Source organism: Diabrotica virgifera, chromosome 8, assembly GCF_917563875.1.
Source record: "Diabrotica virgifera virgifera chromosome 8, PGI_DIABVI_V3a".
In the NCBI taxonomy this organism is placed as follows: Eukaryota; Metazoa; Arthropoda; class Insecta; order Coleoptera; family Chrysomelidae; genus Diabrotica; species Diabrotica virgifera.
Window position 1 is genome coordinate 218,576,253 of NC_065450.1, and position 24,817 is coordinate 218,601,069.

The 24,817-nt window shown below is 34.6% G+C and overlaps 1 protein-coding gene across 2 annotated transcripts in view; it reads left to right on the forward strand.

Moving 5' to 3' along the window:
* Nucleotides 1-24,817, forward strand: part of LOC114336452 (probable 4-coumarate--CoA ligase 3) — a 77,975-nt gene that overhangs the window by 27,945 nt on the left and 25,213 nt on the right. For both annotated transcript variants that reach the window (XM_028286828.2, XM_028286821.2), the window contains exons 3-6: nt 5,068-5,198; nt 10,533-10,758; nt 21,287-21,469; nt 24,255-24,398. In XM_028286828.2, coding sequence (XP_028142629.1) covers nt 5,068-5,198; nt 10,533-10,758; nt 21,287-21,469; nt 24,255-24,398 — 684 coding nt within the window. The remainder of the gene's footprint in view (nt 1-5,067; nt 5,199-10,532; nt 10,759-21,286; nt 21,470-24,254; nt 24,399-24,817) is intronic.

Consider the following 24,817-nt stretch of genomic DNA (forward strand, 5'->3'; position numbering starts at 1 on the left):
TTTCTTTGTTCAAAACATTCAAAAAAGAAAATGTTCACAAAATATAAGACTGCAATACGATTTCGATGTATACCCATATACTGATAGCTTGTCCTTCCTACAGGGTGTTTCAAACTTAACATAAGAAAAATATTTCTATTTTTCCACCCGGTATAAGTTCAAAAAAGAAGTTTGGGTACACTTTTGCCCAACTGTGTAAATACTAAAGAAAAATCTAAAACAATAAAAAAAAATTGCGGAATCCGTTAATCCGTTCAAGCGTTCAAGTAATTCCGGAAAAATCAACTATGAAAATGAGCATGATCCGTTGGTGGTTTACGGAAACAATTATGAAATTAAAGTAAGTGTAAAACAACGAACAGTAATATATTTATTTATTTTGGGTAAACAAGCGTGCTTCGTTTATATCTCGTAAGAGTTTGTTATTTTAGCGAGGGTGTGACTGCGCTGCGTACCCGCTGTGTCGATACTGACCGAGACCACAACACTATTATGTCATCATGTATGCGGTTCTACCATGTGGCCAGAAAAGGCGATAAATGACTAAATCTGGCGTTTTAAAAGCTGAGAACCTTTCTGTAGTTTCTAAGAAGTTGACATAAAGAGCGTGATCAATCTGGCAATTTGTGTTTCCCTGAAAAAACCATTAAATTTATACAATCTGGTTTTGTATTTTAGGAACGAAAACACATGTGAATTTAACATGAGACGTATTCTTTCGTCTTGAGAAAAGTTAATATTTAAAATTAGCAATTAAAAAATAATAAATGAAACGTGTCGCTATAAGCATAATTGTAGGTGATACATAACTTTTGAAACTATGTGTATTATATAGATGATTATTGTTCACATATTTGCGTTAAGTACCATATCGTACCACATCGTTAAGTATAGTTCCTTTCTGGATGGATAAGATAATATGCCTAATGAAGGGTAATTTTTCTGCAATTATGGGCAATTATGGCGACAAAATTTTATTTTTTTAAATATATAGGTACTGTTGTTTACTGTTGGTTTGTGTTTCTAATTATAAAATGTCTGTTTTTATTTAAAAGGTTTTGTTTTTGTCTTTTTGTTTTTTAGTAGGTATCATGGTAAAATGTTTAGTCACCATTATAACCTAGCTGGCCAAAAATAAACTTTTGTTCTACAAATTTTATTTGCCATTTATGCTTTTATTTGCCAAAACGTTCTTTGAAGATACAAAAAGCTACTTCTACAACCAAAACAATTAAAAAAACAGTAGCAAAAGGCGCAAGCCATAAAAAAATACTAACACAACCAAAAAAACGGGCAAGAGGCGCCCACATCCCAGTACTGAGTCACCGAAAAGGACGTAACACAGTGTAGAGACTCGAGACCCGAGCAAGCAATACAGATCTATTCCGGTAGGTGTGCGTGAGTTAGAATTAATTAAAAATAATAAAAATAAGTTAACGACGAACAGTAAAATATTTATTTATTTTGGTAACAAAAGGTGTTTTGCTTATATGTACCGGGTGTCCCAATAAGAATGGCTCTCGGCCATATCTCAGGAACCGTTTATAGTAGAGCTTTGAAATAAAACATTTTATAACAAAAGTTGCCTCAGGAAAAGCCTGGAAATTATTTTCATAATTGTGGGACCACCGCTAGAGGGCGTAATTGAATATCAAAAATTAAAAAATCTAAATTTTACAAAATTTTCCTAATGAAGGGGCACTGGAAATCCGATCATCGTATTCTTCATAAAATTCTACGTATATTTGATTTGACAAGTTTAGGTCTACCTTTGGAAATAAGAGGTGGGGGTGAGTGGGAACCTTGTTATTAAAAACTGGCTGTGAGTCAGGTTCTGCTTAATCAAATTTTGCAAACTTGGTCTTGTTGAAGACAGATCTTTTTCGTCAATGTAAAAGTTATGACTTCGAATTAACTTACTGAGTAATATGCCAGCTAGAAGGCGTTATTTAATTTTTTTCAGAAATCTAGTGTTCCTTGGAAAATATTAAATACAAACATGCATTTTTAATCCCATATTACAAAATTAGACAAAATTAGCAACAGAATAGCGAAAACCCCATGTTAATACCTTTTTTCTATCTCGAGATATCTTACAAAACGTGTAAATTTAAAAACATAACTGTTACTGTCACCGGTAAACGAAATAATTCATTAAAAGTAGGGTGCTATGGAAACAACAAAGAAACATTTTCCAGCTGTCAACGTATATTAGGTCTTTTCAACGCTTCTCATTTGTTTCGAGCCTCGTTCATATCTCGTATATTAATATTATACACGGATTATACGGCATATGACAGAGGCTCGAAACAAATGAGAAGCGTTGAAAAGCCCTATTACAAAGAAATAAAAACAACTATTTAGTGATGACATAAACGTTCAAATTTTTGCCCATCATTTTCGTTGCAAACATTTACTCTTTCAAGAGTAGATTGAACAGCAGTCTCAATTTCTGCTCTCGATATGCTTTGAATGGCGTTTAGTATTCTCTGGATAATGTATTCTAGAGTAGTGTATGATGGGCAACAATTTGAATATTTAGGTCGTCACTAAGTAGTTCTTTTTGTTCTGTGTTATATTTAATTTTAATAGTATTGTTTCTCTTTACATTGTTGTTTTAATTAATTATATTTTTATACGTTGACATCTGGAAAATGTTATTTTGTTTTTTTCCACAGCATACTACTTTTCATTAACTTAGTTTACCGGTGATAGTAACAGTTATGTATAAAATTTACATGTTTCTCGAGATATCTTGAGATAGAAAAAAGGTATCGACATGCGGTTTTCGCTATTCTATTGCCAATTTAATCTAATTTTATAAAGTATGATTAAAAATGCATACTTGTATTTAATATTTTCCAAAGAAAACTAGATTTCTGAAAAAAAATAAATACCGCCTCCCAGCTGGCTTATTACTTATTAGGATGGTTCAAAATTATCACGCTTACATTGAAGAAAAAGATCTGTCTTCAACAAGATCCAGTTTTCAAAATTTGATTTAGCAGAACCGGACTTACAGCCATTTTTTCATAACAAGGTTCCCACTCACCCCCATCTCTTATTTGCAAAGGTAGAGTTAAACTTGTTAAATCAAATATGCGCAGAATTTGATGAAGAATACAATAATCGGATTTCCAGTGCCCCTTCATTAGGAAAATTTTGTAAAATTTAGATTTTTTTATTTTTGATATTCAATTACGCCCTCTAGCGGTGGACTCACAATTATGAAAATAATTTCCAGGCTTTTCCTGAGGCAACTTTTGTTATAAAATTTTTTATTTCAAAGCTCTACTATAAACGGTTCCTGAGATATGGCCGAGAGCCATTCTTATTGGGACACCCGGTACATCGCGTAAGAGGGTTTGTTATTGTTTCGGCCCAGCGAGCGGCCGATGCCTCTGGGGTGTTGTAACCGACTGACTGAGTGGCTGAAAAGAAACCACAGAGGCTAATCTGTTTGTGTTTTACCATCTGACCAGATGGGCAATAAATTATTTAGATCTGGCGTTTAAAGGTTGAAACATTTCTGCTTTACGTTTTCGAATGCATGTCCAATTGTGAGTTATTGACATAAGGTCCGATAAGGTAATTAATTTATGGGGAATTCAGTTTGTTAAACTGAACACACCAAAAACATCTGATTGAGGATACATTCCGTTTCGTAAAACCATGTCCCTCTTAGCATCTGGTTTGTATTTTACATGTGAATTTATATGACCCATATTATTTCGTTTTGAGAAAAATTATTAAAAACTAAGAAAATAAAATTAGCAAAAATAGTAATTAAAGCGTACCGCTATAGATCGATGATAAATCACTACAGATACAAGAAATAAAGCGCCTCACGCTGGTCTGCATTGATCGTGGAAGGAGTTCGTGTGGGAGTCCTTGTGACCAGGACTCCCACATAAGCATTTTGCTGATTGAGAACACCTCTATCGCATCAGAGTGAATTTAGACTGGAGCATTTGGGCGGGCTGTAGTGATTCCTGCTTGCATTTCTCCTTGCTCTAATCAATTGTATCACCCAAATGTCATTCTTAAGTGGGTGATCGACGTGCGAGCCATAATACCGCGGTTTTAAGAACGACGGTTTTACTCGCGGCTCGTTGGTGCTGATCGACTAGCGAGCAAAACAGTCGTGTCAACCGTCCACAGCCAACATATCGTAAACTTCTTAAACTTTCTTTCCTGTAGAAAGCTCGCAATGTTTGAATTTTTTTCTTGACATCGGCTCTAATTGAGTTGGGTTCATGTTTTCTACGATATTTTTTTGTACTCTTTGTACTTTTTGTACTCTGGCGATGTACATTTCCATAAACAAGAAGTCTCGTAAGCAATATATAAATTCTAATAAAAAGTCGTGGCTGAGAGTTCGCATATCCATGATTAAAAACTGGTCTTTTCACTTCAACGGTCGCCGAAAACTGCCGGTTGGCTCGCCAGCCGTGATACACGCGCGGTATTGAACGACGAGCCAAGTAAAAAATAAAACAAACTGACTAGCCGCGAGCCAGGCTTGTCGGTAAATAAAACCGCGGTATTACAATGATACACTGGCGAGCTTTATCGACGAGCCACAAAACCGCGGTTTTACTCGCCTGTCGATCAGGGCCTTAATACAGATATGTAGTAAATTGTTTTTCGTTGGTTTTTAAAACGATAAAAGAAGCTCTGACCTGATTTAAATAGCGCACAGTGGCGGATCCAAGGGGGTGTCACGGTGGTCATGACCCCCCCCCCCCCCAGACGAAAACAAATATCATTTAAATAATCCTAAAAAGAGAAAACCGAGAGCCGTCAAACAAAAGAAATTTAGACCCATCCAAAAAATAACTGAAAACCACTTATCCTAGTGGTGGTAAGACTAAGTGACCTTGCATCAGAGAAAAGTAATTAAATTACCCTCAAGATCCATGACACCCCCCCCCCAAAAAAATTCTGGATCCGCCACTGAGCGCATCGGGTTGGTCTCTCGGGTATTTAGGATAGTCACCCTAAATTAGTAGTTAGTTATATTATACTATAATTATACTATAATTTTTTCTATAATATGTGTTTTAGATGAAATAGCAAAGCAGATTATAGATGCTTCTCCAAAATTAATCGTAACTCAAGCTAATTTGGTCAGTACGGCTAGATCTGCATTAGAACTAACAAAACGACAGCTACCTTTGATCATTGTTAAGGAGACGGTAAGTTAGCAATTTTTATAAGTCAAGTTTTTAATCTAACTGCACATAAAATGATATCTAAAATACCATTTTATATCCTATCAGATTAAAAACAATGGAAAAGCCATCTTTGGTTACACCATCCGAGGCTTCTAAAAACGCAAGCTATACGGATTCTGACACTATAGGAAGATGAGGGAACTTTACAATTTATAATTCACATCCCATCTGCTCAGGTGGTAAATTTCCAGCGAGGAACGTAGGTACTCCGAATAGAGTTACTTAGAGTAAATAGAGTAATAGAGTAAATTTGGAGTACGAATGTAACCATTCTCGCTGGAAATTTACCGTCTTAGCAGATGGAATGGATTTATAAATAGAAAAATCCCCTCATCTTCCTATAGTCTCATAATCCATTTGGCTTGCATTTTTAGAAGCCTCGAATGGTGTAACCAGAGAAGGTTTTCCATTGTTTTTAATCTGATAGAATCTAAAATGGTATTTTAAATATCATTGTATGCGCTATTAGATAAAAAACTTAAACTTTTTTCTAGCAGATGTCGCTAGGGCATCCCTGCCATTTCGTTCGTTGCAATCCGTGACTGCACGCGGAGTATTATCCTGGTTCCGTCAACGAGGAGAGCATTATGTATCTCCTGATGAGGAACTAAGAAACCCCGAAACCGGTAGAGATGCTTGCTGTACTTTCTGATTGAACTAGAATATAATACGACTGCAGTTTCGGGTTGCAACGAAATTGAAAATGTTTATTCATTTTTAATTTATATATTTACTCTATTTGAAGTACTAAGGAAACCATTTTCACTGGAAATTTACCTCCTGAGCAGATGGGATGTGAATTATAAATTGTAAAGTTCCCTCATCTTCTTATAGTGTCAGAATCCGTATAGCTTGCATTTTTAGAAGCCTCGGATGGTGTAACCAGAGAAGGTTTTCCATTGTTTTTAATCTGGTAGAATATAAAATGGTATTTTATGTATCATTGTATGTGCTATTAGATTAAAAACTTAAACTTTTTTCTAGCAGATGTCGCTAAGGCATCCATGCCAAGAGTATATAAATGATAGTTTTTACATAAAATAAGGTTGTTGTTCTTACTTGTGGTAGTTTTCTTGTCGGATCTTCTATCAGGCGAGGCCCCCTGCGAATGGGGGATGCTTTAGAGTTGTAGAGTTGTTGTTCCAGATTTAGCCATACGGCTCACACTCCCTCTAAGGGGAAAATTGACTCATCCCAGATACCTACAGTATCAAAAGGATTGAGCTCTGGTGGGACTCTTTCCGTCTTATCAAGCCCTAGGTGACGTGGTATGCAGGTGTACCATACCATACCAAACCATAGTTTTTCTATTAATAAAAAATGGAGGGAACAAGAAACTCTCGAAAGAAAGCGAGGGTCTGGAAGACCAAAACTATACTAAATTTAGGTATGTAAAAATAAAATTACTTACTTACTTACTTACTTAAGCAGTCATCTTGTACCTTACGGTGTCGAGGTAAGTGGAGAAATCAGACGTTTCCATGCCTTTCGGTCAGTTGCTAGTCTTTCTGCTTCTCTCTACCCAATATTTCTTTTTACGCAAGCCTTTACAATACTTGCGTTCCACGTTCTTGCTGGCCTGCCTCTTCGTCGTTTGTTGTCAGATGCCGCTTTCCATACCCTCTTTACAGTTTTACCTTCACTCATTCTCGCCATATGTCCGAACCACGGTAACTGTTTCGTTTCAAGTCTGTCTAAGGTCCTTCCAACACCGCACCATTCATGTATGTCTTCATTTCTTATAAGATCACGTCTGGTCACCCTGGATCATCATCAGTGGCGTTACAGCTCTTTATGAGCCAAAGCCTTCTTCAGAACAATCCTCCATTCGCCCCTGTCTCTGGCAACTCTTCTCCATGCTCTAATTCCAATAGATTTCAAATCATTGGTCACCCCGGATACCGCACGTAAATATCGCATTTCGCATGCTTGAATTTTACTACGGATGTTGTCGTTCACTGTCCACGTTTCACTACCGTAGAGTAGCACCGGCTCGTATACAGTTTGAAATACTTTCATTTTTGTTTTCATTCATTACCCTGCTGTTTATTTCTGGTTCTATATTTCCTTGCCCATTCATTGTTGATCCCAGATACATACTTGAAGTCCTCTACTTGTGTAATGGTCTCATTATTCAGCTTTACATTTATATTTTCTTGAGTTTTCGATATTACTAAAGCTTCTGTTTTTTCAATATTTATTTTCATCCCAAATTTCTTAAAGGCTTCATTCCAAACATTCACATTCACTTGCAAGTATTTTTCTGATTTTGCCACAATTACCAGGTCATCGGCATATATCAGCTCTGACACGTAAACTTGTTGAAGTTTATACACCCCAACCCTAGTTCTTTTTACCTTACCCCTGCATTCTTTTGCAATTTTGTCCATTAGAGTGATGAATAACAAAGGACTCAGAACACCACTTTGTCTTACACCTGTCCTTGTGTAGAATTCTAGAGATGAGCGATTGTTCGGTCTTACATTATTACGTACTCATTTATACAGGGTGTCCAGAAACTCTACCGACAAACGAAGACAGGAGATTCTTCAGATAATTTTAAGATAATTTAACCCAATTCACTTAGTCCGAAAATGCTTCCTAAGGGAGCTAGAGCTCTTTGAACATGGCGTCTTGTAATTAGTTTTTCTTAAATACCTCCAGAACGCTTCTATTCAGAAAAACAAAATTTGGTACGCGTATTTATCTTCAAAACATAAATCTAATCCATACATTGCAAATTTCTAGTACCGATCATAGGCGTCCGTTTTGGGTAGGGCAACGGTTATTTTATCACATAACTTTTTTATCTTTAACTTTTATGAATTTCTGACACTGGATTATTAAATTGTGAATTATTCCAGTACTAAAAGGTACTCTTGTTTTAAATCGGTAGGACACACCGTTTTCTAGAAAAATCGATTTAAAAATTTTTCGCTTTCTGAATTAAAAAAAAAATTAAAAAAAAAATCTGTTTAGAAAGACGAAAACTGGTACATTTATTTATATTCCAGAGATAAATCGATTTCATTAATTGCGAATTTCTAGTACTGGTCATAGGCGTCCGTTTTGGATAGGTCAACAGTTATTTTATAGTTATAGTTATTTTATAGCATAACTTTTTGTCTTGAATTTTCGAGCATTTTTGGCACTAGATTATTAAATTATGAGCTATTCGAGTACTAAAAGTTATTCTTACTTTATGTTGGTAAAATACTTCGTTTTTTGTTGAAAAGTTCTTTCAATTTTTTTTCAAATTCCAAAAACGAAAAACTTTCAAATCGATTTTTCTAGAAAACGGTGTGTCCTACCGACTTAAAGCAAGAGTACCTTTTAGTACTAGAATACCTCACAATTTAATAACCCGGTGTCAAAAATGCATAAAAGTTAAGGACAAAAAAGTTATGCGATAAAATACCCGTTGCTGTACCCAAAACGGACGCCTATGACCGGTACTAGAAATTTGCAAGGGATGGAATCGATTTATCTCTGAAAAGTAAATAGGCATACCAATTTTCGTTTTTCTAAATAGAAGGCTTCTGGAGGTATTTAAGAAAAACTAATTTCATGACGCCATCTTCAAAGAGCTCTAGCTCCCTTAAGAAGCATTTTCGGACTAGGTGAATTGGGTTAAATTGTCTTAAAATTATCTGAGGAATCTCCTGTCTTCGTTTGTCGGTAGAGTTTCTGGACACCCTGTATATACTCTTTATTGCTTGGATTAACTTCGGTTTCACATTTCTACGGTTTATTATTTCCCAGATCTTGTTACGTGGCGCCCGATCAAATGCTTTTTCCAAGTCCACAAAACAGAGAAACAACTTACTGTTATGCTCTAGTGCTTTTTCTGATAACTGTCTCACGGTGAATATAAGATCGGTTGTACCTCGCCCTGGCCTAAAGCCGCATTGGGTGTCATCCAGTGTGGCCTCGATATTTTCTCGCAGCTTTTTCTCTAGTATTATTTCGTAGATTTTACTAGCAACTACCAACAATGATATTCCCCTGTAGTTAGAACAAAAATAAAATTAATATTTTGTAATATCTCCATCAGCATTGATAACAGTTTGTAGTCTTCCTTACATCTGCGTGAAAGGAACTATGAAATTGTCTTCTTCAGAAAACTCTTCCCAAACCTATTGTATACGGTGCCACAGCTCTTCATCATTTTGAGGTAAAAAATTACGCCGATACAACCGTTTTATAATAACCCTCCACACATTCTCGATTGGGATTAAATCTGGACTGTAGCTGGGCCATGGTAAGGTTTCGATGTTGTTATTCTGGAGCCACTGGTTTATTATATTTGCAGTGTGAACAGGACAATTATCTTGTTGGAGGATAAAATTATTTTCTGGATACAACTGTTCTACACTTGGAAACGTGATGTTTTCTAGGATATTCAGATAAGTCTGCCCAACAAACCTGCCATCAATACGCCATACCATTCCCATTCCTGTAGATGAAATTCATCTCCATACATTGGCGCTAAAATGACCAGCTGCTCGATATCTATCAACATATTATAGAGGATTAAATCTATTATTATCTCGTCTATACACCCCAATTTTGCCCTTTTTAGAAGATTGAAAAATTTTCTCATCTGTAAATATTACCCTGTCCCAAAAATCTCGATTTTGTAGCTGATGGTTTAAAGCAAATATAAGTCTTGATTGCTTCTGTTGTGGTGTAAGAGCTTGTTTTTTTTTGCTGCAGTTCGGTACCTAAGACATGATGCTTTAATTCTGCGCCAAGTTGTTGTCTTTCTTCCCGGAAACTGTGACATAATTCTTGTAGTTTATGCATTTTCAAAAGGATTCTCTTCTAATCTCTCCAAAAGCATACGATCTTTATGAGCGGTAGATATTTTTGGTCTTCCAGAACCTTGCTATCTTTCGAGAGTTTCTTGTTCTCTTTATCTTTTATTAATATTAAAAACTGTTGTTCTGCTTAGGTTAAAATGGTTCGCTACGGCAGATAGTGACCAACCATCTTCTAATTTCGTTACAGTTCTTGCTTTTAGTTTTTTGCTAGCATGTGGAGCCATTTTTTAATTTTGAACTGAATAAGTTGTCTGGCAAATTTTAAGATTTGGCAATGACAGTGACAGCATGTAAATAATAAGTATTTATCCTTTAAAATACACTGCTCAATTGTCTACAAAATACGCTTTAAGAGTCGTACTTATCAGTTTTTTTGGAACCAGATATACGTTCCTAATATTTTGTACTGTGCACAAATTATATTAAAAATATATGAAAACCTCTTTCTACTAAAGAATGTCCACTATTTTAGCAAGCGGAAAGTCTGCCAGAAGGTACAATAGATTTGTCAGAATTAATTAATACACATTTGGACGTACCTGATCTTCTACCAGGAAAAGCAGACGACGTGGCCATCATGCCGTACTCCAGTGGAACAACAGGATTACCAAAAGGAGTTTTACTCACGCATAAAAACATGACATCCAATCTGACACAAATGAGCCATCCGGACTTCTCTTCAGTGGAACCTCCAACAGGTAAAAATCTACTAAATGTGTTGTTTTATCAATTTTATATATGTAAATTTAATGAAAAATGTGTCCTGGTAAAAGGTATATTTATTTAAATACCCCCTAAAAGGGCTACCCTGTAATTACTCTGTTAAAATTAATGCCCTCGTATAGCGCTAAATTCAGGTGTACAATGAGGGTAACAGGAAGGACTTAGATCTAAGGATAGAACAAAGTGGTAGGTATAGACACAGTGTAGGATATAAAATGGTATATATAAAATATAAGAGGTTATATTTGATTTATTGGTACCGACTTATGGATCTCCGTTCTTGTTTACTGGTCTAGTAGGTGGGTGTTCCAATGGTGGTGACTCTGGTTAACTAGGTGTTATGTATTACTGTTGGTGGTATTGGGTGTTAGGACAGCCACGAGTCCCCAAGTTGTGTCCTCAGGAAATTGGCCTACCAAGGAGAGAAAATACAACTGTCAGTAGGGACTATACGAGACAGTAGAAATACGAGAGGCTATAAGCCTAATAATAGCGTTAAAGATATTTACCTGAGATGTTGGATGGCCAAAAGAGAGGGGTTGGCACAGGACCTTTCCTCAACCGCGGATGCTGGACAACGACGTTAGTTCAAGCGTAAGGACGTTAGTCCAAGCGTACAACAACGATCAAAACTATTGATTATAGTAAAATCTTTTAAGATACTCACGTGTCTCAAGTTGGGGTTATGTCACAGTAACTAAATCGAAATTATTCATCCGCACATAAAATCTATAGATTTAAATCCGTATTAGACGATGGTTTTTCGTAAAACCAACCTATTTTATGGCTAATGAATCTGGATTAGCAAAACACAACTTAATTTTGCAATGCCGAGCACTGTCGTCAAGACAAAAACCAAATGGACAGACCGGATGTCATCCGTCTTACCTCAATGTCATTCGATCCCCAAACGAACATCGAAGTACGGAACCATGGTTGATTCAGTTACGTGACAAGAACCTATGCACAGAATGTGAACGAGAGAAAGACAGCACATTTCCACAGTCTCAAACCATTCCTAAACAAATCAACAGAACAGAACCTTTCTTCCGAACAGTGTAGGATTTTTGCCACATCGTATCGATATTATGACATGCAAAATATTTTTATGGGAACTAGCATAGGCGTAACCAGGGGGTTTTAGGGTATTTAAATATCTCTCAATTTAATATATATATATATATATATATATATATATATATATATATATAGTATTTTTTATATCTTATCGACCGTTTAGTTAGTAAAAAAGGTGTTTTATATCAGGTTTTGCGGTCAAAATTAAAAACGATTCTATTTTCTCGAAAACTCTATATTTCGCCAATGGTTATTGGCTTCTTCAGGAGTACACTAAAATTTTAATTAGAAACAATTAATAATTATTTAATTAATAAGCGTATCAGTCAACATAAAAGCGACTGCAAAAGAAGAAATAACACATGCGCTGTTGTCGAACATTTTATTCAAACAGGCCACCAGTTTGATTATGAAAACGTAAAAATATTAGAATCATTAACAAATTACAAAGATAGTCTGTTTCTCGAGATGTGTCATATTAATCTAAGTCAAAATTCTATTAACTATAAAACTGACACGAATAACCTTAGTAACATATATTGCAATATTCTAAAAACTTCAAAGTAACATCAAAAATAATTTTCAAAATAACGTCAAAAATACCTCTAATAAATTTAATCAATAACATCCAGAAAAATAGTTAATAGTTTCCCAAATTAATCATATAATGTGTTGGCATGTAGTTTAACGATTCCGCTCTGTAAGTTTTGATTTTTTTGTAAGTATTTTTTAATTATTAATTGTTTCTAATTAAAATTTTAGTGTACTCCTGAAGAAGCCAATAACCATTGGCGAAATATAGAGTTTTCGAGAATATAGAATCGTTTTTAATTTTGACCGCAAAACCTGATATAAAACACCTTATATATATATATATATATATATATATATATATATATATATATATATATATATATATATATATATATATTGATACATGTATCCATGTGACTTCCAAAGTAGATTCTCGTAATACGTTGTTACTTCATATATACCGTTATGACTTCCGATTTCGGAAGTCACAACGTTTTGCCTATATTTTTACGAATTTGGCTACTAGATGGTATCAGAAGGCTTATATTAAAAATTTCGCTGGAAGTCATATCGTATCTAACATACTCATAAGATCAGATTTTAGTTCGACGGTATATCACCAGCGTTAGTGTCGCTCCCGTGCTACTATACAGGTTATGTACACAACGCGTAGCGTCTTCCGTATACCACACCGCTCGGTGTGACTTCCGTTTTTTGGCAACCCTGTGTAACGGTTTCCAGACATTTATCTGTTGTAGATTCGCGGTCCTAATCGTACTTAGTGTTTTGTGTGCCTTTCGTTTTTAAACATGAATAATAGCAGATCTGCTTTACTTTTAAAGTTAGCCTTAAATGAAGGTACAATAAGTGATTATATATCTCTATAATTATATATTTTCTGTACTTATTTCAATCTATAATATTTACTTAGCTATTTACTTATATAAATTCATTTTTCTCGTGTTTTTGTTTACTTCCTTTTTTACAATGAACTTCTAATTTAATCTACACTCACCGGCACGAAAAACGGGCACCCTAAAAAAATGGGTAATTTTTGATGTCTCGTATCTCCCAAACCTTTGGTCCGATTTAAGTAATGTTTTTAATATGTTATAGCCTTATTATTTAACAATATAGCTATGATAACATTGTTGATAGACAGGTAAATTTTCATTGTATACCGGGTGTACCAATCAAACTGGGTTTTTTTCTCAATTTTCACAACACCCTGTGGAATATTCTAGCCTTTATAAAATATTTAAATTAAAGCCTAACTATAGCTCCAGGTTTTATTAACATTCTGTTTTTTTATTCATTCGCTTACGTTGGATAATAAAAAAGTTAAGGACTTTAACAACTAGCCATGTTCTTTATCGATACAGGTGTTTCTAAATATAAATGCGACAAATTTTAAGGGGTAATTTCTGCATGAAAAAATAATGATCGTTTGGCAAAATAATTTTATATTTGCAAGCATTTGCGGACATAGCTTTATCAAGTAAACGATCATTATTTTTTCATGCAGAATTACCCCTTAAAGTTTGTCGCACTTATTTAGAAACACCATGTATTGATAAAGAACATGTTTAATTGTTAAAGTCCCTAACTTTTTTATTATCCAACATAAGCGAATGAATAACAAACAGAACATTAAGAAAACCTGGGGCTATAGTTGGGTTTTAATTTCAATATTGTATAAAGGCTAGAATATTCCACAGAGTGTTGTGAAAATTGAAAAAAAAAACCAGTTTGATTGGTACGCCCAGTATACAATGATAATTTACCTGTCTAGAAACAATATTATTACAGCGATATAGTTAAAGAATAAGGCTATAACATATTAAAGAAATACTTAAATCGGAGAATAGGTTTAGGAGATACGAGCCATCAAAAATGACCCATTTTTTGGGGTGCCCGTTTTTCGTGCCGGTGAATGTATCTATTAAATAATCTAAATTATTTTTAAAAATCTTATTAAAAGCTTAAATACAAGAAATGTAGGTAAATGTTCTCATTTAACGAAATTTCCGAAAATTGTGTATTTTTTTGACCCAAGTAGGCTGAAAAATCGATTTTATAGTTATTGTTATTTCGAAAGTAATAAAACGTGTAAAAATTACAAAAAAATTGAATGTACAATTACAATTGAATGGAATTAAATACACGATAAAATTAATCAAGAGCGATAAAAAGTTTAAAGTAATAAATTCTAGTAATAATATAAAATACAGTAAACTCTCTCTTAAGGGGGTAGGCGCAAAATCTCTGTCCAATGCTATTTAAATACATTTATTTTTTTCGAATCCTGAGAAAACTAATAAATATTTTTTAAAACATACACCCAGAATGAAAGATAACATTATTACGGGGGACCGAAAGTCCCTTAGAATAAAAAAAAGTTTCTTTTGAATGAAATATTCGAAATTAAAAATCACACTAACTTTTCTCTTGTTTTTTCATCCCATTATCTTTATTAAAATAAACATATATTAGGTATATAAGTTATTAAAATAAACATTATATAAGTTTTCAGGGACTTTCTGCTCTCGGTAATAATGTAAGCTTCCATTCTGCGTTTAAATTTTTCAAAAATACTTATTAGTTTTCTCAGAATTCGAAAAAAATTAATGCATTTAATTAGCACTGGACTAAGATTTTGCGCCTATCCCCAACGAGCACCTCCTCTATACGGACGGTATTTAAAACAAAATTCATTTGCCGATATACTGAGCCTGTACTCTTCCGGACAATCCCTTAAAATGATGTGTACCTAAATGAAAAAAAAAAATACATAGATATTTTTTCCAAATATTTTAGAATACAAAACTACAATATTTATATTTTATTATTTCAAATTAACACAGAGATGACAACGAGTGATATTTAATAACTCTTTACCTTATCAGCAGTAGGTAATAAAAATCTGGTTCTAGTGTGGGATCCGTCATTAAAATATTTTGTGTGTCGGTCATTAAAAGAAATGTGACATCATAACGCGTTGCTCTAATAATACTTTAACATTGATATTATGTTGTGACTAAAAATGTTAACGGAATGTCTGCTTGGCAAAAGAAAACATCGGTACAATATCAATTTTCTTCTTTGATATGTTACCTATGTGTATGCCAAATTTCATGTCAATCTTAAGTGGTTTTTTAAAATTTATGGGTTTTGCAATATTTTACCGTCAGCGAACGGACTAATAGAAGAGGATCCGATATAAGGCCGATCTGCATCGATATATTTAATGGATAACAATAATTATTGGATATGTAATTTAGTATGTTAACAATTATAAAAAACAAGGGGTGCATGATCTAATTTTCTTCTGACTATAATCAATTAATAATTATTAAATGACTTTTATCTACTCTATGTCATATTATAATATATAAATTTTTAGTTTGTGAAAACTGTCATTATAGATAGCAGTGCTTTAAAGTAAGCATGAAGTAACAATGTATTTTAAATGGGATTTACTTTTTCTCACTGTTTTTGACACACTTTCATATAATTAAATATTCTTTCTTAACTTTCGCGCGTCATGGTGATGACATCTTCTTTTCTTCAAGTGCCATCTCCGCGAAGGAGGTCGGCAATCATCATAGCTATTCGGACCTTGGAGACGGCTGCTCTGAAAAGTTCGTTTGATGTACATTCGTACCATTCTCTCAGGTTGCGCAACCACGATATTCTGCGTCGCCCTATGCTTCTTTTTCCTTGAATCTTTCCCTGCATAATGAGTTGGAGCAAGTTGTATCTCTCTCCACGTGTAATATGTCCGAGCTATTCCAATTTTCTGGTTTTAATTGTATTTAAGACTTCCATTTCTTTATTCACCTTTCTCAGAACCTCTTTGTTTGTGACGTGTTCTGTCCATGATATTTTTAGAATTCTTCTATATACCCACATCTCGAATGATTCCAGTTTTTTCATTGATGCCGCATTCAAGGTCCAAGCTTCCATTCCGTAAAACAGAGTCGAGAAAACGTAGCACCTAGCCAACCTTATTCTTAGCTCTAACCTTAGATCTCTTGTGCAGAGCACAAGAGAGGTGATGACATAATGAGCAATAAATTACAAAAAAAAAATTTGACAGTTTTGTGGTTTGAAAGAAATTAGAATTTTTATATGTCACAGTTCTAAGAATTGTAGAATAGAAATGAATTCCAGTGACGAAGAGTTACAGTATTTTTATTTGTTTATCGTAGATAAAATATTGTATGAAATTGTGCGTGAAGTACTTTTTGCGAACTTACGCGATGTATAGCACTCACTCCGTTTCATAAATAACTATTTTCATATATTAAAAAAAAAAATGTTTCGACCCGGGTAGATATTATTCCAGATTTTCAGATTTGGGCACAGAGTTGGATTGTTGGGGCATATATGGAGAGCAGGTAGCGCAACAACTATAAACTCAATTTTACAATGGAGACCCGGAGTTAGAAGGAGACGCGGAGGAACTAGAATAAATGGTTACAGGAATTAAAGGAAGATTTATATAGGGCAGGAATTAGAGACTAGCAGAAAAACAAAAGAGGATAGAAAGAAATGGAGAAGCATAGTCAATAGTATCGAGTAGCAGATTGGGAAAAATCTGCTCGAAAAAGATGGATCTAGATAGCTTTTTAGCGGGTAATCCCCACCTGGAGGGTTTAGCCATTTAATTTTTTATTACATATTATTATTTATTTATTAACATTTTTGATATAATTTTCATAAATAAATGACTTACTATAACACTTTTTTAATTAATTCCAATAAATCCATTTTACAGCAATAATAATATATTAGTATTTTTGTTAAAATAAATATCAATCATATTATCATAAATAACACAGGTTTACAAAAAAAACTAAATTTCGGACAATTTGACGAAACCATATGACAAGGGGGTTTTTGGAGTGGCTGATCACAAATCCGGGGTCTGCTCACCTCTATCGCGTCAGGTAAAGGTCATTTCAAGGTCAAATCAAGATAAATCGACAGTCGCTCTGAAAAAGTATATTAGGGGGTTCTTGGGGTCGCTGAAGATGAATCCGGAGTCCGCTGACCTCTATCTCGTCTAGTTCAACGTCATTTTAAGGTCAAATCAACATAAATTGACACAATTGCTCTAAAAGTATAGGGAGTTTTGGGGTCGCTGATCATGAAAACTGCGGTCCGTTGAGCTCTACTACGTCATGTAAAGGTCATTTCAAGTTCAAATCAGGAGGAGTTAACAAAATTGATTTGACCTTGAAATGGCCTTTACCTGACGTGGTTGAGCTCAACGGGCCCCAGTTTTGTGATCAGGGACCCCAAAAACACCCTAATATACTTTTTCACAGCGATTGTGTTGATTTATCTTGATTTGACCTCGAAATGACCTTCAGCTACACGTGATAGAGGTCAGCGGATCCGGGATTCGTTATAAGCGACCCCAAAACCCTCCTAATATACTTTTTCAGAGCGACTGTCGATTTATCTTGATTTGTCCTTGAAATAACCTTTACCTGACGTGATAGAGGTTAGCGAACCCCGGATTCGTAACCAGCGACCCCAAAAACCCCCCTAGTCATATGGTTTCGTCAAATAGTCCGAAATGTATTTTTTTGTAAACCTGTATAATCAAAAGAATATCAATATTTTAATTTAAATAGACAACTTTAAAACACAGACAACTGTATTCACAGTAAAAGTTTCAAAAGATCACACATTACGCTCAAAATAGGAGGTAAATCTAGCAGACGAGTCGTTGTGACTTCCAAAATATGACAACACCGCTGGAAGTGACAACGCGCCTTGAACTACCCTATATATGGAAGCCATAACGTATGCTGTACGCTTCGGTATATACGTATATATATACAAAATTTATTTTGGTAAATCCTTTCCCCTCAATAGGTAGACCCATTTTATAAGCCCCCCTTTTACCAAATACACAATTTTTAAAAAATAATTCCTAGTAGAAAAGGTGGAAGTCGGACAGCCTCTTCTGTATACCGGAAGTCACAACTTAACGTGCATCAATATATATATATATATATATATATATATATATATATATATATATATATATATATATATATATATATATATATATATATAAATTTGGTTATTGGGTTATGCAGCAAATGAAAAAGTGTACTCTTTTAAATTTCTTTAATCCGAGCTTTCGGTTAAGATTTTAACCATCATCAGGGTGCTACAAAGATATTTTTGGTGTAAGATAATATGAAAACATGTATAAAATTTTGTACTTACAAACTTATTGAGGATATTTCAAATATATAAAACTCAATAAGTTTGTAAGTACAAAATTTTATACATGTTTTCATATTATCTTACACCAAAAATATCTTTGTAGCACCCTGATGATGGTTAAAATCTTAACCGAAAGCTCGGATTAAAGAAATTTAAAAGAGTACACTTTTTCATTTGCTGCATAACCCAATAACCAAATTTATATAATTACTGTCAGCAAAGACTCATTGTCTTCTTATATATATATATATATATATATATATATATATATATATATATATATATATATATATATATATATATATATATAATGATGTTGGATAATCGAGTACAAATATAAAAATAAATAAGCAAAAATCATTGGCTAATACTCGTAAAGTGAATGCGAATTTAGTTGGAAATATATAAAATGATGAAGGGTCATCATTCCATACATTTCTGTGCAACTATATACATCGGTGTTTCGGCCTATTTGGGCTTCGTCAGTATAGTGTAGCAAGTTAAAAAAGTTGTTTGTTAACTTGTAAAAGGATTACTACAGGAGTAAGGTTACCAATTTTGGTCAGGTTGTTAGAAGACCCGCAGTCGCAAGGCTACAACTAACATTGCCAAGGAGGTAAAGCTACCTGAGGAAATGAAAAGCCATAACATTATTAAATAAAATGATGTTGGATAATCGAGTACAAATATAAAAATAAATAAGCAAAATCATTGGCTAATACTCGTAAAGTGAATGCGAATTTAGTTGGAAATATATAAAATGATGAAGGGTCATCATTCCATACATTTCTGTGCAACTATATACATCGGTGTTTCGGCCTATTTGGGCTTCGTCAGTATAGTGTAGCAAGTTAAAAAAGTTGTTTGTTAACTTGTAAAAGGATTACTACAGGAGCAAGGTTACCAATTTTGGTCAGGTTGTTAGAAGACCCGCAGTCGCAAGGCTACAACTAACATTGCCAAGGAGGTAAAGCTACCTGAGGAAATGAAAAGCCATAACATTATTAAATAAAATGATGTTGGATAATCGAGTACAAATATAAAAATAAATAAGCAAAATCATTGGCTAATACTCGTAAAGTGAATGCGAATTTAGTTGGAAATATATAAAATATTTAGTTATCCAACATCATTTTATTTAATAATGTTATGGCTTTTCATTTCCTCAGGTAGCTTTACCTCCTTGGCAATGTTAGTTGTAGCCTTGCGACTGCGGGTCTTCTAACAACCTGACCAAAATTGGTAACCTTGCTCCTGTAGTAATCCTTTTACAAGTTAACAAACAACTTTTTTAACTTGCTACACTATACTGACGAAGCCCAAATAGACCGAAACACCGATGTATATAGTTGCACAGAAATGTATGGAATGATGACCCTTCATCATTTTATATATTTCCAACTAAATTCGCATTCACTTTACGAGTATTAGCCAATGATTTTGCTTATTTATTTTTATATTTGTACTCGATTATCCAACATCATTTTATTTAATAATGTTATGGCTTTTCATTTCCTCAGATAGCTTTACCTCCTTGGCAATGTTAGTTGTAGCCTTGCGACTGCGGGTCTTCTAACAACCTGACCAAAATTGGTAACCTTGCTCCTGTAGTAATCCTTTTACAAGTTAACAAACAACTTTTTTAACTTGCTACACTATACTGACGAAGCCCAAATAGGCCGAAACACCGATGTATATAGTTGCACAGAAATGTATGGAATGATAACCCTTCATCATTTTATATATTTCCAACTAAATTCGCATTCACTTTACGAGTATTAGCCAATGATTTTGCTTATTTATTTTTATATTTGTACTCGATTATCCAACATCATTTTATTTAATAATGTTATGGCTTTTCATTTCCTCAGGTAGCTTTACCTCCTTGGCAATGTTAGTTGTAGCCTTGCGACTGCGGGTCTTCTAACAACCTGACCAAAATTGGTAACCTTGCTCCTGTAGTAATCCTTTTACAAATTAACAAACAACTTTTTTAACTTGCTACACTATACTGACGAAGCCCAAATAGGCCGAAACACCGATGTATATAGTTGCACAGAAATGTATGGAATGATGACCCTTCATCATTTTATATATTTCCAACTAAATTCGCATTCACTTTACGAGTATTAGCCAATGATTTTGCTTATTTATTTTTATATATATATATATATATATATATATATATATATATATATATATATATATATATATATATATATATATATATATATATATAAATGAATTGTGAAGGTTTAAAAAAAACGTAACAGGTCATTACGTTGAAAGAAGTAAAGGACAACTTATTGACTGAGGTGACAATTAATATCCATCCTTTGGATTTTATTATGTATCCATTTATATAAGACATTTAATCTATTTTTAAAAGGTTTTAGCCTTAGTATTTTTGGGTGGCTTAGCATGTTCTTGTAACACTGGTGATGCTCTTGTTACAGAGCGAAAACGTTTTGTTTTAATATTTGTAGCCCTTTTAGGAGCTTTTTAAATAAATATACCTTTTACCAGGACAAATTGTTCATTAAATTTACTTGTAATTAATGGTATACAGCCAACTACAGGAAATTCTTCCTTGTGGATAATTTTATATACTTATGTATAAATATACGACGATTTACTTTTCAGATAACTTTCAAGACATGTCCCCAGCAGTGCTGCCATTTTATCACATATATGGCTTAACGTTGAACTTCCTCTTCATCTGCCAAGGAACTAGATGTGTAGCTCTTGACAAATTTACTCCAGAATCTTACATAGCAGCCTTGAAGAATAACCCTATCAGTATGATTTTTGCAGCTCCTCCTCTAGGTAAAAGAAGTATTTATACAGGGTAATTTATACAGATAATTCTTATTCGGTCCGATAAGTACTTAGCATTCAAAAGAAAAACAAAAATTTTGGAAAAGTGGTGAATTATTTCCCAACGTAGTCTCTCAACCCAGCGATGCTCCACCTTCTTTAACCCGACTGAAAATTACGTTTTCACGAGGTCTGCAAAGTAGTCTGCCGTGGCAGTGATGAACTCCTCATTCGACTTAAATGTCTTCCCCTCGAGTGACTTTTTTAAGTTTGGAAACAAAAAGAAGTCGTACAGGGCCAAATCTGGAGAATACGGTGGATGAAACAGCAGTTCGTAACTCAATTCGACCAATTTGGCCATAGTCACGGCAGAGGTGTGAGCCGGAGCATTGTCATAGCGGAAAAGTACTTTTTTCTTCCCCAATCGGGGCTGTTTTTCCTGAAATTCGACAACGAATCGGCCAATAATGCGGCATAGTACAGTTTTTTCCAGGAAATTTATGTAGATCACACCTTGTGAATCCCAAAAATCATGGTCATCACCTTTCCGGTCGATCGGAACCGTGTCCACCGTTCTTGGTTTCTGGTGTATATCAGTAGAACCATGTTTTGTCGACGGTTATGAAATAACGTAGAAACTCATTTGGATTACATTTAAACACCTTCAGACACTGCTTTTAAGTTGTCTTATGGTTACGTTTATTATCCGCAGTGAGAAAACGCGGCAGTCATTCCGCCGACAGCTTTCTGAGCGAAAAATTGACGCTAGCAGTAGCAGTAAAATGAAGCGTGACAAATGAAACCAACATACAGGGCGGTTCCACGGAGCTATAAATTGTCGCTTAAGATCGAGAAAAGGCGCGTCGTCAAGGTCATGTCGCAGATATTTCAATATCTCTAGATATAATAGTTGTGTCCTTGAATATCTACCAGTTTATACCTAAATTTTATATATGGATGGTCACTTCTAAAAATGCCTTTTGTTGTAAGGCTAACAGTGTCTTTGCAATTGTGATAAAAATAGGACCTTTAAAAATTCAAGACAAAGACGCGGTGCTATGCACGCTGTAAATTGTCGCCTTCGTGGAGCCATGATTTTACAACTGTGCTGCAGCCGTAATTTTACTGCTACTGCTAGCGTTAATTTGTCGTTCGTGGAGCCGTTCGCTATGCTCAAAACTTCATGCAGGATGTGACCGAGGTGTAAAGAGTTCTTCTGAAATGCCAATAAATGTAGCCTGTCAATGAAAGTCAATAGCTGGGCACACACGGAGAGGATTTTTAAGAGATTTGGATTGCCACCGACCAATCCCTTCATGAATCGCTGTATTTTATCTGCTCCCCAGCATTCTAGATCGCTAAAATATTAGATCGCCCGTAGTTTTGATCCGTCGAGGGAATGGTTTGTGGTTTGTGTGTTTGTACGCGACGGAAGATCGACCTTATAAATGATTCATCAATTTGTAATTTGGTTATTTATCGATAAGGTACACTGTGTTTGTCACGTTTCTTATCTCTCTCAATGTTTTCGTTATTAGTATATTATACCGTGTGAAATGTGTATAATTATGCACATTCCATCAAAATCTTCATTCAAAGTTAAGAATATACATAGTGTTAATTAATAAAAGCTGCATTTACTTATGCGTTTAATTTTAAAATAGTTTTTTTCACTTCGTGAAAAAAAGTCAAATTTGGATTTTCGTCCGCCGACCAGACATATTATGGGTTAAACACTGCATTAAGGACATAGGCGCAAAATATTGCCTGTCAAAATGTTCAAAGTATGTATTCATTTTTTTCGAATTCTGAGAAAACTAATAACTATTTTTGAAAAATTTTAACGAAGAATGAAAGATTACGTTATTACCGAGGGCCAAAAGAAACTGTTTTACTTGACCTTTTTTATTTAGTAATTTCACCATACACAACCCGAGAGTGCCACTTTATCTTTTTTTTTTTTCGTTTTAGACGACATTTTATTCTGAACGTGGCAAAATACCTCTAGATATTTTATATACGCATAAAATATCAAACGTCCATTTCAGTCCCCACAAAATATGACGGAACGGCCCACCAACAAGAGCATTGTCCCTTCGCATATCGGTACTGTGATAAAAATGAAAGACGGAATATTTACGTTTGTGTGCAAAGACATGTCCGATCTGCCGTTGACCACATCGGTGGGAGCGGGATGATAGATCTGATCGTAGGGATAGATCGTTCAGAAATCCTCTCCGTGTGTGCCCAGCTAATACCAGATCGTGGATTTCTTTTACATTATCCTCCGTGGTAGCCGTTTTCGGGGCACTTGGGTGTGATTTATCAAAACCCGATGTGCGACCACGTTGACACTAGTTAAGCCAATTTTTGACAGTCACTATCGAAGGAGAAGAGTCACCGTACACAGCATTCAAGTGCTTTTGAATTTCGCTGCGGGATTTCCCTTCCAAAAACAAGAGTTGAATCACCGACCGATATTGCTTTTTTCATTTTTCAAAAATACTTAGAACGCCCGTTTACACACGCGGCCAAAACAAAACTACGAGCCCGATTCGACTGAGTTTTTTGGCATAGGCCCCCTACAAGAATGTATTACACAAAGTAGATTAAGTTCTAAGGTACCACAGAGTAGCGCTGAAGAGTGGTTCGTATGTTTTTGCGCTTACCATTGTATAGAACAGCTCTTGAGAACTCTCTCAATATGAGTTTTATACAAGATATGGCCAATTTTAATTTGAAACTGTCCGATTAATCTTTTAGTCTAAAATTATAATCATTTTGTCCATTTTAGTCCTATTTCTGACAGCCCATCCAGATGTTAAATCAGAATATTTTAAAAATTTGAAGACCTTGTCTTGTGGTGCAGCACCGCTTGGATCTCTTGATGAAGAACGGTTCCTGCAAAAGGTTGGAAGGGATGTAAATATAGTTCAAGGTACGTAAACCGTTACCAGGTATCTAGGAGACTCATTAATCTTCAGCTTAGCAGGGTGCTATTGTAGGAGGTGTGATATTACGTAAACAAGGGATCATTTCATAAAACAAGTAGATCCCTTGTTTATGGAATTTCACACCTCGAACAATAGCACCCCGATCAGCTGAATATTAATGAGTCTCGTAGATAGCTGGTACTACTTTAACTTAATATACAGCTCCCGGAGCGAACCATGGCCGGGCCGTTGAGAGTAGAGATGTATCAAGTCAAACTAAAGTATTTCTCATGATCATCTTTCAGTGCGTCACAGTTTTTCGATTTCTTTCTAACGCATTTAATTGTATGTGACAGAAAAAAAGGCACGTCGGTGATTACATTTCGTCGGTGACATTTTTATAACATTTATTCTAGTTATTCTA